General features: G+C 48.5%; 1 protein-coding gene across 3 annotated transcripts in view; it reads left to right on the top strand.

Moving 5' to 3' along the window:
* UBE3B (ubiquitin protein ligase E3B) overlaps positions 1-12,714 on the top strand; it is a 37,724-nt gene extending 25,010 nt beyond the window's left edge. For 2 of the 3 annotated variants that reach the window (XM_075012423.1, XM_075012422.1), the window contains exons 21-29: positions 187-363; positions 503-613; positions 2,265-2,402; positions 3,215-3,280; positions 5,700-5,758; positions 7,879-8,061; positions 8,509-8,620; positions 9,236-9,328; positions 9,928-12,714. In XM_075012423.1, coding sequence (XP_074868524.1) covers positions 187-363; positions 503-613; positions 2,265-2,402; positions 3,215-3,280; positions 5,700-5,758; positions 7,879-8,061; positions 8,509-8,620; positions 9,236-9,328; positions 9,928-10,119 — 1,131 coding nt within the window. In that variant the 3' untranslated portion in view covers positions 10,120-12,714. Of the gene's footprint in view, positions 1-56; positions 364-502; positions 614-2,264; positions 2,403-3,214; positions 3,281-5,699; positions 5,759-7,878; positions 8,062-8,508; positions 8,621-9,235; positions 9,329-9,927 lie in introns of those variants that run through there. The other variant, XM_075012430.1, reaches the window with a different exon arrangement.
* Positions 12,715-15,322: the final 2,608 nt, after the last annotated feature.

Below are 15,322 nucleotides of genomic sequence, written 5' to 3' on the forward strand. Positions count from 1 at the left end.
TGTTCTGAGCCCTACATCCGTGGCATTAACAGAAGAATTTGCTGCTGTTTTTATAGATGTGAATTCCCAGGTGCCATGCCAGTGTGCCACGTCTATCCCTGTGCATACGCCTGTCAGTGTTGCATATTTGTGGACATTTGTGTGTCCTTCTACATGGCTAACGCATGGCAATTCCCACCTGGGCAGGATGGATACGAACAGCTAAGGCAGCTGTCCCAAAATGCCATGAAGGGAGTTATCCGAGTGAAGTTTGTGAACGACCTGGGTGTCGACGAGGCTGGCATCGATCAAGATGGTGTTTTCAAAGAGTTCTTGGAGGAGATGATAAAGAAAGTGTTTGACCCGGCACTCAATCTCTTCAAGGTACAGGTGCTGAGCTGCAGAAATAGGCGCTGATTGCCTCCCCAGCTCCACCTCACCGCTCCCGCCCCCCAATCAGAAATGCCCAGTGAAACCCGGCTCTTGTTCACAATACGGTTCTCCCCTCGCTGTGTTTGCGCAGATGACCAGCGGTGACGAGAGGCTGTATCCATCCCCGACATCCTACATCCATGAGAACTACCTCCAGCTCTTTGAGTTTGTGGGCAAAATGCTCGGAAAGGCTGTGTATGAGGTAAGCTGAAGAAGGCTGACCGACACTTCGACATCTCCTGGTTTGGTGCAGCGTTGCTTACATACAACCCATCGCAGCCCTGCAGATGCGCAGGCAAATGGTAGGAGATGTGGTGTTCTGTTAGTGGTGGGTGGAGGTGCGCTATGGCAGGGTGAGGACGATAGAATGGCCCGGAGTAATGCTGGTTTACAGTAATCCTGCTGGGCTGGCAATCTCAGAGGGGATTAGGTGCCCAGATCCTACTGACACTTGGCTCCCTTGGCCTCTTGTGAAAACGCCAGCGTCCATGTCCTTGCTTCTCGCCAATTAGAGCCAGAAGAGACCATGAGATCTGCCCTCTCACATATCTCTCAGGTTATTGTATGTCAGCCCACTACCCTAAACTGAGCCCAATGACTTTAGTTAAACTGGTGCCTTTTAATCTCCTAGGGACTGTGCCACGGGCAGAGAACAGGGGAGACTGAGGATTAAATAGGTGAAATGTGGCCAAACATCCAACTGGAAAATTCATTGAGTAGCTAGAAAACATACAAGAAATTGCCCAGGTCAATGTACCTGGGCTCCCTCTGCTGCAGTGGTGAATCCACTGCTGAGCTTTAACATGGCTACTTTCCAAAGGCAGACCAGAGTAAGGCACTTAACAGCTGCGAAAGGACAGAGCCGCGAGGGAAATGAATTTGGCTTTCTAATGTCTGAAAGCGAGTGTGTTTCAGAGTTAGAGGGAAAGCTGGGAGACAGAGATTTGCTAGACCAAAGAATCATCTCCCAGAAGAAGTGGTGGAAGCCCCTAAATTACCTGGGACTAGGAACTACATGCGATGTTATCATTGGGTGTTTGGTTAGATGGCTTGCATAAGCCATGACCTGATGTCTGCAGTTTTAGAAGAGCACTTAGCCATGTCCTGGTCTCTCACCTCTCTGCACAGGCAGTGGTCTGACACTGTTCACTTCTGTGCGTCACGCCACTGCATTAATGCCAATGCATTCTATTGTGGACATCAGTTCTCTCCGTACACACGGGGCCATCTCTGAACAAGATGGATTTTGGAGGGAAATAGGGTCCCAGGTGCATTCCAGGTGACTGGCAGTCTGTATCGGCTTTGCTCACAGAAGTGTTCCCATCACCTGCTCGAGAAGCTGCTTTCATGTGAGCAGAGCCTCTCTGACTCTGTATTCATGCCTGAAGCAGGGTACCCAGGTCAGCGTTCAGAGCGATGCAGTGGGAGTTGGGTTCCTGAGTTTTCTTTCCTTCTGCACCAGTGAGTCACTGTGAGCCCCCTCACTTCCTGATTTTTAAAGTAAGGCATTAGCTGCTGCTTAGCACAAGGGGCTGTTGTTGAGGGTTGGTACGTATTTGTAATGTGCTTTCAGAACTTCCCATGCCAGCAGCTCATAGCAAGGCAACACATGACCTCCTCCCCACCCATCCTGGAGACAGTGCTTCCAAATCTGAGAGAGATTTCTAAGGGGGAGGAATGCAAAGTGATGGCTGTTGTGAGAGGCTGTGGTCTGTTTAGGGGAGCAAACTGTATTTTGTGCTGGCATCCCAGCCAGAAGCTTGCTCTTTGTCCCGCAGGACTGGCAGCTGGAGACGTTGCACGTGGCTCCTACAAGTGGGGCCTCACACATTTCTCTCTCTGGTTAATTGTAGGGGATAGTTGTGGATGTTCCCTTTGCTTCCTTCTTCCTGAGTCAGTTGCTGGGGCACCATCACAATGTCTTCTACAGCTCAGTGGATGAACTTCCTTCTCTGGACTCAGAGTTCTACAAAAATCTCACCTCAATTAAGGTCTGAGCACTATGTACCCCACCTCCTCACTTTGCTATAGCTAGTGCTGCTCAGAGGTCTAGATGAGGATGCCAGCAGGGAGCTTTTGTCTGCCAGATTAATTCCAAAAGTACTTTTCAGTAAGGTAGTGTGGACTAATGGCTAGAGCCACAGCTGAAATTTGGGAGAGCTGTGTTCTATTCCTAGTTCTGCCACAGCCTTTTTCTTCACCTTGGGCAAGTCATATCACCCCTCTGTGCCTCAGTTTTCCCCATCTGTAAATTGGGGGTAATGAGTGACTTCGTAAAGCGCATTGAGATCTGTGTATGGGCAGGCCACATTGTTTAGGCTCTGGGTATTAGTAATGTCCACAGGCACTAAAATACTCCTTTCCTTCGGTATCGAGAGGAGACATTTCTCTGGCTAGCTGCTGTTAGAAATATTCAGCTTGCTGTGTCTCATAAATGCCCCCATCCTGTGAGCCGTTGCTTGTGTTCATTTTAAAGATACGAAAATGCTTATGCTTGTGGGAGTCTAAAAGTAGGTGGCAGTGGAGTATGTGGGACTGCTGATGCATGTAAAGCAGGGGGTGAGGGAGGGTGTTCTTTTGAGCTGAGAACGGGTGTGGGAGCCAGGAATCTCTGCGTTGCAGTGTCCGCTCATATGGAGACTCTCTATTTTACCTTGAATCAGTCACACACCCTGTCTGCCTCAGTGGAGAGTACCTGCCAGGGACACTTACAGGGAGCGTGGTCTGTAATGCTGAGCTGTTGTTCTCTGTGGTTGAGCACTGATTCCCTCACCCATATGCCTTGCCTATGTCCTTCCATTAGCGCTACGATGGCGATATCAGCGATTTGGGCTTAACGCTCTCCTATGACGAAGACGTGATGGGTCAGGTAGGCCATGCCTGTCTTTGTGTTGTCATTTCCCCTCCGGGTTAACTTTTCTCTCTGCTCCTCCCTCTTCGTCTATCTGTTTTCTCAGACGTGCCTGGAGTTGCTAGCAGGCAGCGTGTTTCCGTGGGGACTGGGAAAGGCAATTTCAAGCCTTCTGTTGTTAATTTCTAGCAGTTCTCCCAAGTGACTCCAGTTCACCTGGCATGTTCTGCCTGCCTATCTGATTGTTCTCAGAGAGAGCTTTCTATTGGAACCAGTTGTGATGATCCACATGCATCACTGTCCATTATTGTTAAAAAGCCGCTGGTGCCCCAAATAGAGGATTATGAATTTGAGCATTCCTGCGTGTAGGTTAGATTGGCTCCGGAGGAAATATGTGCTTATTTTCCTGCTAGTGTTTTATGTAAGACACGGGAAAGAAACCCAGGTGCACTCGGACCAGTGGGCAGAATGCCCTCTCCATGGCATAGTCTCAGAGTTTTCCCAAGAGGAGTTCGTGATTGTCTAGAATCAGCCCGTTTTGTGTGCATAGCTGCTTGCTGACTTGAGGTGCAATGTATTCTGTTACACTTCCTCTTTGATTCTTAGAGGCTGTTTCACATCTGTAATGCAGATACTCCAAAGGGGTCACTTTTGGCTGTCTCTAAATTCGTTAACCTGGTACTTTTCTGGCCAAAGTATGGTAAACCTGTTCCCAGTTAGAAAGTGAATTGCTGCGGAAAGTGTGATCCAGAACAGTTCCCCCAGTTTGAAGATACAAGTGAATGGAAAAAGAGACTTTTTTCCCTCTACACACTTCTCATTTAGTGAGTTTTTGGTGGAAAGCTGAAACTGGGCAGGGATATGGTGATCAGCAGGTTGCATCTGTTCCTGTTGGTGACTTGTTGAAAAGTGGTTTTAATTTCAGTTGTTGTAAATGTTGGGATATTTTTAATCACTTTGTCTGTGTGCAGTCGATTTTGTAATGCAGCCTCTTCCTGCGCTGCCAGTGGGGCAGTGATGCTGCCCACCCTTGGTAGCTTAGTGGCATTCACTGGCCATACTTTGCCTTTTCCTAAGGTTAGTGAAGGCGAATGGAGAGGAGAAAGGACTCCAGAGCACTCTTGCCCCTTTGGTTTAAGAGAAGGTGGGTGGGTAGCTGTGGAAGGAAACAGGGGGCTGTTCCTCCTACCTGCTATCAAAAGGTGTACACGGCGGGAGGCCTCCTTTGTTGCCTAGAATAAAGTGCTCTGCTGCTGCATAGCAAATATTTGAACAGGACTGATTTTTCTTAATTTGTTTTTTCTCTCATTTAAAAAAAAAAAGGAAATGCTGTGCAAAAGCCTCACACGAAATGAACCTAAGGTTGCAAAGGAAAGGACTTGGAAGTCAGAAACAGCAAAGCTTGCCTGCATAACCTTAACTCTGCCCCGTGCTGGGCTTCATTAAAGTAAAGTCTTAATACGTGAGCTTTTATCATTTTTCCTCGGGATGCAAGCTTCATTCAGTTTGCCCGTTGGGCTGAGAATGAGGCGTGGTGTTTTGTGACTCCCTGTGGGATCCCAAGCCTCTTTGCCTCATTCTGTGCAGTTGTGTGAAGTGTTGTGCGAGAGGCTAGTGTCTGCTGGAAAAGGGAGAGCATTCTTGAGGTTAAAGCTGTGGACTGGGACCCAGGAGGATCTGGTTCTTTTTGTCTGTGACATTGGGCAAGTCTCTTATTCGCTCTCTGCCTCCATTCCCATCTGTAATATGAGGATACGACTTCCCCATCTCCCGGGGGTGTGACCAGAATACGTTCTTTAGTCTTTGTGAAGCTCCCACATGCTATGGTGATTAGCTTAAAGAGAGAGGAACGACCCTCTTCTGTCCTCTGCCAGGCATGTAGTAAACTAGGACTATGCAGTGAGTAAGAATGGCAAAAACCACTAACCAACAGCCTTGTTCACGGAGCCCCTCCCATCTGCTGGCTTGAGGGACAAATCCAAAGCTTGTCAAACTCAGTGGGAGTCTTTGCACTCACTTACATGGGTTTAGGATCAGACCCTGAATGTGATGCAGGACTCCCAGAAAAAATTGTGATCGTGCACTTAAAGACTGGACTGGAAGGAGGCAGAATTAAGGGGACCATTTCCTGGCTTCACTTTTCACCCTTAAGGGTTGTTAAATGTACTTTGTGTGGAATGTTCCTGGTAGATGGTAATGGAGGAAAAGTGACAAGTCCACTCCATTGAGAAATTCCCTCTGCTCAGTTTCTGTGCTTGTATCTAAACGAAAGCCTGGTTTCGGGGTAAAAACGGGCTTATTGTTTAACATTTGACTCCTGTGTTTTACTGTAAGAGAGTAGTTAATATTTTATGGTAAGTAGTAGCACCTGAAAGACTTCTCCATCCAGTGTTTGTTTGCAGGCAGCAATTAGCAATATAATAATTTCTTTCCTCAGCTGGTTTGCCATGAACTTATTCCGGGAGGGAAGACCATTCCTGTTACCAATGAAAACAAGTAAGTACAGCAATTAGATTTGTAAGGTCACCACTGTAAAATACTTCATTCTGGTTCCTTGGGCTTGCCTCTGAAATAGATTGAGATGGATTGGAGTAGAAAGAGCCCATAAATATCTTAATAGAATTTACTGGTTACACTTCATCGGCAGAAATTGTATTCAATTCGATTTGCAAAATACGAATTGACAATTTAACTTTTTGAAACAGCACTTCTCAGGTCAAAGGCACACGGTCCGTGATATTCACAGGGATTTAATGATGGTTATAGAGAGAGACAGATGGATTCAAAGCAATTCAGGCACACGGTCTTGAGCACAGAGGGCACAGCTGCTCAAAGACACCTTGGAGCAGATAGATGCTCTCGGAATGATAGCATGTGGCAGTTGTATGAAATGCTGTTCTTCAGAAGATGCAGCGATGAATTCAATGCAGCAGACAGCGGTGCTTAGACAGGGGAAATCAGAGTTGATGTCAAGCCCTGGAGCTATTTTCACAGATAACCAGCTTTCGATAGTTATCCTAAATGTCAGCTATGACAGCCTAAGACCCAAGCTCCCCACCTCTTTTGTTCCCCAATCTGCCCTCCCCGTCCCCGATTAAATCTCTATTACACAGATGCGTGTCTAAACTCTTAATCTGCAGCATGCTCTCTAGCAGCAAGTGAGGGCTGTGTTCAGCCTGGAGGCTCATCTGCCATGGCTGCACTTTACAATCGCATGTTCCCAATCTTTATGTTCCTCTGAGATCAGATCAGCGAGTTCCCCTTGGAAAGGAATAGGGATTGCCTTTCAGGAGGCTGGTCGAGAAGGAAGTCAGAAGTCCTGTGTGTCACTCTACTTACTGCATGTGTCATTTTGAACACACACACACACACACACACACACACACACACACACACACACACACACACACACACACACACACACACACACACACACACACAGAGAGAGAGAGAGAGAGAGAGAGAGAGAGAGAGAGAGAGAGAGAAAGAAGAAGTTGGTAAAGAAAACTGAATAAAACCCCAGATGCCAGAGTGGAAGCAATCCAGAATTGTTATTTGACTTACCTCGGGTTAGAAACATAGGCAGGTTATGAGGGTTGGAGTCTAATGCAGGCAGGGGAGGGAAGGTAAGTAAAAGAGCTAGATTGTGTTTGTATCCTGAGTGAGAGAACAGTTTGGCTTGGGTGAGCTCAGACAGGCCCCCCACCCCACCGCACCCTTCCACAAGCTACTGCAGCTCAGAAAACTCTGTTTCAAGAGATTGCTAACTCTGGATCCCTTGAACTCCATATCTGATGGGGGCCCTCTAAAGCAGGCTGTATTCGTCCAGTAAGACCGTAAAAATAGCCGCACTGCATCTAACCCAGCGTCCTGTCTTCCAACGGTGGCCAATTCCCAGTGCCCTAGAAAGACTGAATCAAACAAGTAATCATCAGGTGATCCACCCTTTGTTGTTCATTCCCAGTTTTTGGTAAACAGAAGTTGGGGCACTGTTCTGCTTGTCCTGGCCAATAGCTGTTGGTGGGCCTGTCCTCCATGAACTTACTTGTGATGAGGACTACCTCATCCTGTGAGTCTTTTTTACGGAGTCCACAGTGCTTGAAGAAAAATTGTTTTTGTGCAAAATAACCCCAGTAGTGCTAAGGAGCTGATCAACAGCAGTTCGCTGATATCTGGCCAGTGTTTTGACCATGTGCTTATTGTAAGTGCTCAGCATTATCGGCAGCCCTGTGTCAGTGTTGAGAACAGCTGTCAGCCCCTGACAGGAAGGGGAGAACAGCAGCTGTAAGAGCTTGGAAATACCATGCTCCTGCAGGCTAGGCACAGACATCCGGATGAAATGATTTCGTGTGTCAGTTTGGCTGAGAGAATTGTGGCAAGTTCTGCACAAAAGCTGAGGTGGAAGAAGTCTGTCTTTGCTTTCTGCTTGCCCATTAGAGTGAAACCTGGGCAACTAGCCACTGAAGTCAGGGAGTCATGAGTCTTTCCGTTGACTTTAGAGAGCCCAGAAGCAGGCCCCATGTTCCTTTTGAGTGGTGCATTGTAGCCTCTTGCTCGTGTGCTGGGTGTTCTGTGCTGCTTGGGTCCTCTGATTTCCTCCTCCTCACCTTGGACAGAATCAGCTACATCCACCTCATGGCTCATTTTCGGATGCACACGCAGATAAAGAGTCAGACAGCTGCGCTCATTAGTGGCTTCCGATCGATAATTAAGCTCGAATGGATTCGGATGTTTTCGGCACCTGAGTTACAGCGGCTCATATCTGGTGACAATGCTGAAATTGACCTAGAGGACTTAAAGTAAGTGAGCAATTCAGTCACCTCTTTCTGCTGTCCAATAGGCCAATGATGCTGTTAGGTAGCAGAGTTATTCTGAGGTTTGTTACATGAAAATTAACTCCACTCCAGCCATTTTTTTTTTAAGTCTTCAAATAAACAATCAAGGGACAAGCTGGACGTCACTTAAAACTAGACTGAAGGAAGAGCAAGGGAAGAGCCTTTCTCAGGAGGCAGGACAGGCCACGGGATAAAAGAGGGGCTGTCATTCTGTCCTCGCTGATGCTTTTGAAGATGTCGGCAGAAAATGGTGGATGTCGATTTCAGGGCACACTAGCAGTTCCAGCCCCCGTTGGGATTAAGCTGTGGGTCTGAGCTCTGCCTAGGAGAGAGGGATCCCTCCATTAAGCAGGAAGCTGTGATCCATCTGGTATAGTGAAGTGTAAGCACCTTGTATTCTGTCCTCCCCAGGAAACACACTGTGTACTACGGCGGCTTCCATGGCAGCCACAGGGTCATCATCTGGCTCTGGGACATCCTAGCTCACGACTTCAGCCCCGAGGAGAGAGCCATGTTTCTAAAGGTAAACGTCTCCCAGCTCCGCTCCTGAGAGCGTTGCCTGAGGGGGTGGGGGCTACCCTGGTCATCTTTCCGTTATAGTCTAGAGTTGGCTCAGGGCGGCGCCCTGCTCATCTTTCCGTTATCTAGACAAACTGAGCTGCTATTGGTGCTCATAATCCCCATCCCTTGAGGCCTGGTCTGCACTGCCATTAGTGTGGCAGGTCTGCACGAGCCCTGCTCTACCGTCACCTGCCACCTCGATTGCAGGCCATCTGCAGGTGAGTGTACAAGTGGCCTGAGTGGCAGAAAGAACAACAGAAGCCAGAGCCCAGGAGTTCTGACCCCTTTCCCCAGTGGAAGGAGGATTTTGTATTGCGGAGAATATCCCTGCATGGGTATTGCCACTTGCCGCAGGAGGAACAACTGATAAGAAGCGCCAGTGTCCTGCAGTGAGGCAGGAGCGCCGCAGACGTCCACTCCCAGCGTGGTCTCACTTCAGGTTATCCCTAGAACAGTCAGTGGGATGCTGCAGGGCCGTGAGGGAAAGTGCCTGTAGAAGAGCTGTGTCTGGTTTTCGTTTCCAAGCCACGTTGCTCTAACACCCACCAGTGCTGGTCTTTAACCATGTCTATTTCAGTTTGTTACCAGTTGCTCCCGGCCTCCGCTTCTGGGCTTTGCCTACCTCAAGCCTCCCTTCTCCATCCGCTGCGTAGAAGTCTCGGATGATCAGGTATGTGGCCAGACTGGACCTGAACAGCACTGCTGCAACCTTTAGGCATTGGACATCCCCTCCTGAGGCCTTTTACAGAGCTCCTCCCCTCCCTGCCTGCTTCCCCCTTCCCTGGCGCAGCACCCAGAAAATGTCCTTCAGGAAGCTGTGAGGAGACAAGATGAAAACATATGCACCTTAGTGTGAGGCACTGACCTCCTCCCATACCCTCTGAGCCCGTCATAACCTAGAAACAGCCTACCTGCAGGTTAGCGCCTCGCCTTGCAGTCTACACGCCCCCGCATCGCTTTACCTGGTTCTCTCCTCCCGAGTCTTGGCTACTGTTGTGTCCTCTGCAGAGTCAATCACAGCTGAATCTTCACCAAGGAGAAGTTACCCCTTAGTGCTAGATGGTGCCAGGAGAGACAGGACTGCTGGATTGATTCCTCCTGCTTGCACTGTATACTTACTGGGTATCAGTCTCCCTGTCTTGGTGCCCCCACCCCCGCCCCTTATTAGCAAGGATAAATGCCTCCCTCCTTAATGCTGTGACCTGCTGTGCAGTGCTCCACTGAGTGCCGGGGAAGGGCAAGGTGACACGCTCCTCCCTCTGTCCCTAGGACACTGGCGATACGCTGGGCAGCGTGCTAAGGGGCTTCTTCACCATCCGCAAGAAGGAGCCAGGTGGCCGGCTCCCCACCTCTTCTACTTGTTTTAACCTGCTCAAGCTTCCCAACTACAGCAAGAAGAGCATTCTGCGAGAGAAGCTGCGCTATGCCATCAGCATGAACACAGGCTTTGAGCTCTCGTAGCTGCCTTCACACCTGGGAGCCCCTCGCTGACAACGTGGAGGCAGAGCTGCACAGAGGGCGGGTCAGCTCCTGCAGATGGTATTAGAGGTTCCCGGGGCAAGCTCCTGGGCTAGGCAGCTGTGGCTCTGCCACGGCTCCCTTGCAGCACTAGGAAAGGTGCTGGGCCTGACCCAATACAGTTGGTGTCATATGAACTATTTAAAATCAAACCCAGGGAGAGCATTAAAGTAGCACTGAAAACCCTGGCCTGGATCCGGCAGACTGTGCACTGAGCCACGGTGAGCAGTCCAGGTTAGCTGCTGTTACTGGAAGGGTTTTATTTGCCTTTGCTAGGAGGTGGCCCAACTCTTTCTAAGGAAGGTGATGGTGGAAGTGTTCCTGAAGAGCTAGGAGGCGAGCAGGCAGTCGTCTGCATTGGCTGTGATCCTTTCGTTAGCCCCTTGGCTCTGGACAAGCTTCGCAGTGGTGATTTCCTGAGATTCCCCTGCCCCAGCCAGCACGCTCCTCTCCACTGAAACAAGCAGCTGGCTCCAGGTTAGAAGCAGCAGCCAGCACTGGCAGCAAAATTAACCCTCCTCTCTCAAAGACAGTTCCAGAGTGCTGTAGCATAGGAGCTCCGAGAACAGGTGCAGAGGCTGGAGTGCAGAGCCAGGCACACCTCCGCTGGCTCCTAGCCCGTTCTGCCTGCTGGAGGAGAGGGACCACTTTCTGCTTTGAAGCAAAGTAGAACACGGTTTTAACTTAATTTTCCTTTCGTCCTACGAGTGACCAGGCAGCACAGTGGCCCTTGTGCAGTGTTCGACTCTGTCCGTGTCATTTACATGCATCTCCCCTGTTCATATTCAATGCTTGGAATGCATCAAGCTGCCAACAGCCCATTGTAAAATGCCTCTGCTGGGAAGTCTGCCTCTTTCTCAGAGATGTAAATGTCATATTTAAGGCGACCTTCTCTTCCCTCATGGGGTCTCTGCTGTAGGCTATTTGCAACCCAGACTTGGCCTCTCCATAGCCCAGTGATGTTTGCTTGCCAAACTATTTATTTTTAATATTTTTGGCCTTATTTTAGTGGCTTGTGTTCACCTGCTGCATCCAGCTCTTCAGCTGGCAGCTCTGGAGAAAGGCTTTTTAGGAGGGAGGGGGAAGGGTGTATGCGAGAGAGAGATTCCCCCACGCTGGCCATTTCCACTTCTTTTCTAACGATGAAGTATGGAGACTGTCCTGTCAGACCTCTTTACACAGATGACATGCTGCTTGGCACTTCTGACATTTTGCAGCCTGAGTGACCCTGCTCTGCTTAGCAGTGCTCCGTGGTCCATCGAGAAAGGACACTGCTCTCTTCCAAGAGTTCGCTTGTGCCGCATGGATTTCTGGAAAGCACAATACATCCCAGTATTCAGGCACATCATTAATTTTGATTTCATTTCTCCACTCTGTTGCGAGCCAGCTATTAAAAGGAATTTGTGCCAAGGCTTCCAGCTCCTTCCCGCGGCCCCATCCTTTCCTTCTCTTAGCATTTTGAGGGAGGTGTGTGGGGTTTTCATAAATCCTACTCCTTGCAATACGTAGGCAGAGCCAACAGAAGCATTACTCTGCGAGTCAGCCAGCAGCAGATGCTACAATGCAAGGCTACCTCATCTTCAGGACCTTTTCAGTAGGTGTGACTGGCAGGGAACCCAGACCCAAGTGTGTTTTGCATAGCACAAGTCTCAGCACTGGGATGGGTCTGCAGGGTGTTGGGCAGGCCTTTTAAACCCTTGTTGAGAGGCGGGAAGTAGAAAGCAGACCAGAGAAAGCTCCCAGCTGGAACCCCTCAAACGAGAGCATCTAAATGGCGGTCATGTTTTCTGTTCTCTCATTTTAATTGATGATGAATTTCAAGGAAATAAGCCTTCTCTACTTGAGTCCTAATGCTGGAAAATGCATCTCAAATCCTCCTACGTTAGCGACCTTTTTCTGTGTGAACTCTATTACGTAGGAATGAACTTAGAATGAATTTAGAGAGGGGGTAAACACCATTTTTTATTTGTGTAAGTGGTCACTTAACCCTTGTTAACCACTTCACGGTCGTATGGATTGAAAGAACATGACACTGACCTGTAACAGCTTATTGTAGTTTAAGATGTTATACAGTACCCTTTTTTCTTAGATAAACGCAGTGTCCAGTTACATCACAAGCCTGAAATTGTTTACCAAATAACAAATCTCTCTTTCCCTTGAAGTTTCCTTTAAAAGTTTGGAAATATTGCACTATATGAGACACTAAATCTATAATTTTGTAGCTTGGATAGCAATTGTGATTGTGTAATAAACTACACACATGCTGATGGCTATATGGACAACATTTTTCATAGGTAACTAATTTTTATATGATTTTGAGAGGCTCTAAGACATTTGTATTGATGGAAGGCTATGAACGTGTGACAAGCCCTGCCCTGGGTGTCTGTACTTTGCATGTATGTTCTGTGTCAGGTGGGAAAAGTTTTTTGCTATAGAAGAGTAATGAGTTTATTTTTTCTATCAGACTTGATGGTCCTGAGATCCTGGCACCTCCCATGTGTCAGAAATGCAGAAAAATATTAAACCTGCTGTGTTGAATAAGAACATTGGGGTTTTGTCTTCTTTTGTGGGGTGTGGGGAGGGCAGACCTGTCTTGTGGCAGAGCAACGTTCCAGCTGATGTTTTATAGACATGGAGGTTGTAGGAGCAAGAGACAGGCAAGTACAGAGGCGAGGCATTGACTCCATTTTGCAGACTGGGTCAGAGGCGCCCAGGGAGTCTGTGTATTGTAGCAAGATGCCGTTACCGGTGTGGGGTCCAGACGTCTCTTCTGCTCCAGGCTGTGGTGTTAACCTTTGGCTGCGTGCGCGCTCCCTCTGGACGGCTTCGTTGGCTTCTGCAGTTAGCCAGTGCAGCAGACATCTGGGAGCCCCCAGTAACCACAGATCAAGCGAGGTATGCAGGAACCGGAACCAGGTTTATTGTCGTTGACACATGGGCTCTAGCGCACTGGGTGTCCCCATTTGGACGCCAGCAGTTTTACACTAGTACATGCATGTGCCTTGATAATGGGCTCAACATGTTTCCAAGGGGCAGGAGGGCCCTGATCTGTTCCCCAGGTTGGCAGATGAGGTTCTGGTGACATGCACTTTTATACCCAGGAACAGACAATTTATGTGTACATTACGTATACCAGGTGCCACCCCTAATTGTAATATGCTGACACCGCTTAATGTAAGTAGATCTTACCCATGATCTTGTCGATCAAAACACCACTATCCATTATGTTGTCGTAACAACCCTTTACTGAACCTGGGTTGGAATGTGCCTTGTGCTAAGCTGTTATCTGTGGGAGGGTCCTGGTACCATACAGCCTGTCCTACCTTACTGGAATGTGTTTGTGTATCACTGAGTCCTGGGCGCTGGGTGCTTTTAGGCCCTGTTACTTATCAGTGTTCTGTCTCTTGCTGCGTTCCTGTGATCAGAATCTACCTAGCTCACAGTTTTTGCTTTTACCCCTCTGTTCAGGCTTTACCTTCGGCTTAGGCCTGTTAGCCTTGCTGTATGTTAACAAAGCATGGACTTCTGTTCAGGCCTTCTGCTTTTAGGATTCACAGCAGGCCTCTCACTGCTACAGTTGGAAGGGTGGGTGACCATTGCGATTATGCACTGTTGGAAATGAATGGAACCAGAGTGGTTTCAGAGGGCTTTGGGCTATGTAATTTTCCCCCCCAACACTGGTGATCATGATGATGTGCCCACAGCTTTAAGGGGCTTCCCGCTGCAGTGGACAACAGGGAGTACTTGAAAGGTACCCTTTGCTTTTCCAGTGCCTCGTTCCTCTCACCTTGTGCTGAGAGAGAGAATGGCTGCGCATCATTTCACACCAGGTTTTTAAAATGTACCAGCAGTTGGCTGTATCATTTTGGCCCCCTAGGTGGCTGTGTGTGAAAGCCATGTAGCTTTTCTTGTATAGGTCTTAGCAAGTGTCCTCAAGAACTGTTCTAAGGCTCCTTGCCCCTTTGCTCTTTGCTGCCACAGGATGAAATGGCACAAACCCTCAGCTGTTGCTGACTGCACTGCAGGCAGTGCTAAGGCTAAGCTAGCCTGGCCCCATCTGGGGGGAAGAGGTGGGGCAGATATCCGAAGGAGGGCTGAATCTGTGTGCGAGTGGTATTGCTTTGACATCACGGCATATGGCACAGTAAGAAATAGCAAAAAGGACACCCCCAGCAGATGCTCCAGTAGCTTCAAAGGCTGAGAGATGGCAAGAAACAGCCAGGCCTTGAGCGTCATTGCCATGAAGGCCAGAGAACTGCAGGCCTGTGAGCACCAGCTCCAGCACACGCTGCTTTTTATGCCTCTTCGGCCACAGTAACACGTCGATAGCGTGCCTTATTTGCCTGACATTTGGCTCTGCTCTCGCCTTTGTCACTCCAGGAGCTAGACCCATCCCAAACAATTATTTGATTCCTGTGTAACAGGGAAACTGAGGCACTGAGATGAAGTGACTTGCCTATGGTCATGCAACAAGTCAGTGGCGAGCCAGGAAGTGACCTCAGGGCTCCTGACTCCAATGCAGCAGCTGCTGCACACAACAATCCTTCCTCTGTTTAAAAGATTCCCCCATTGTTTTATAAACCAGGGTTGGGGAAGGTACCCAGAAAGTTACTTGAGTAAAAGTACAGCCACTGAGGAGGTGGGGTGTACTTAAGAACAAGTCACCGGTATCTCCCTGGAAACTGCTTGAGTAAAAGCACAAACACACACCATATTTGCTTGTACTCAAGTGTCCAGAAGTGAAAGCAGCAGCACTTTTACTCCAGTAACTTTTCAGGTACTTTTCCCACCTCTGTTTTAAATTCATGACCCTTCACTGACACAGCACAGCAGCATGTCAGAACAGGTCAGTACAGACAACAAAGAATGCCCTTAACTAAGTGAAACGTCCAGAGGGGCAGCTGTCAGTGGAACAAATATCCACTTTGGCTATTGGCCAAGATAGTGGGGTTAATGCCTGGATTGTTTCTACTCAGACCATTGGATTTTGAATGACCACAAGTGATAAACCAAAAATCATCCGCACAGCCTCCGCTGGGCTTGGTAATTTAAATGAAGCTAGACAAATCTGGACTAGAAACAAGGCTAATTAGCCACTGGAACAACTTCCCAAAGGCTGCGGCAGAGTCTCTGTCACTGGATGGTT

Source organism: Carettochelys insculpta, chromosome 18 (assembly GCF_033958435.1).
Source record: "Carettochelys insculpta isolate YL-2023 chromosome 18, ASM3395843v1, whole genome shotgun sequence".
Lineage (NCBI taxonomy): Eukaryota > Metazoa > Chordata > Testudines > Carettochelyidae > Carettochelys > Carettochelys insculpta.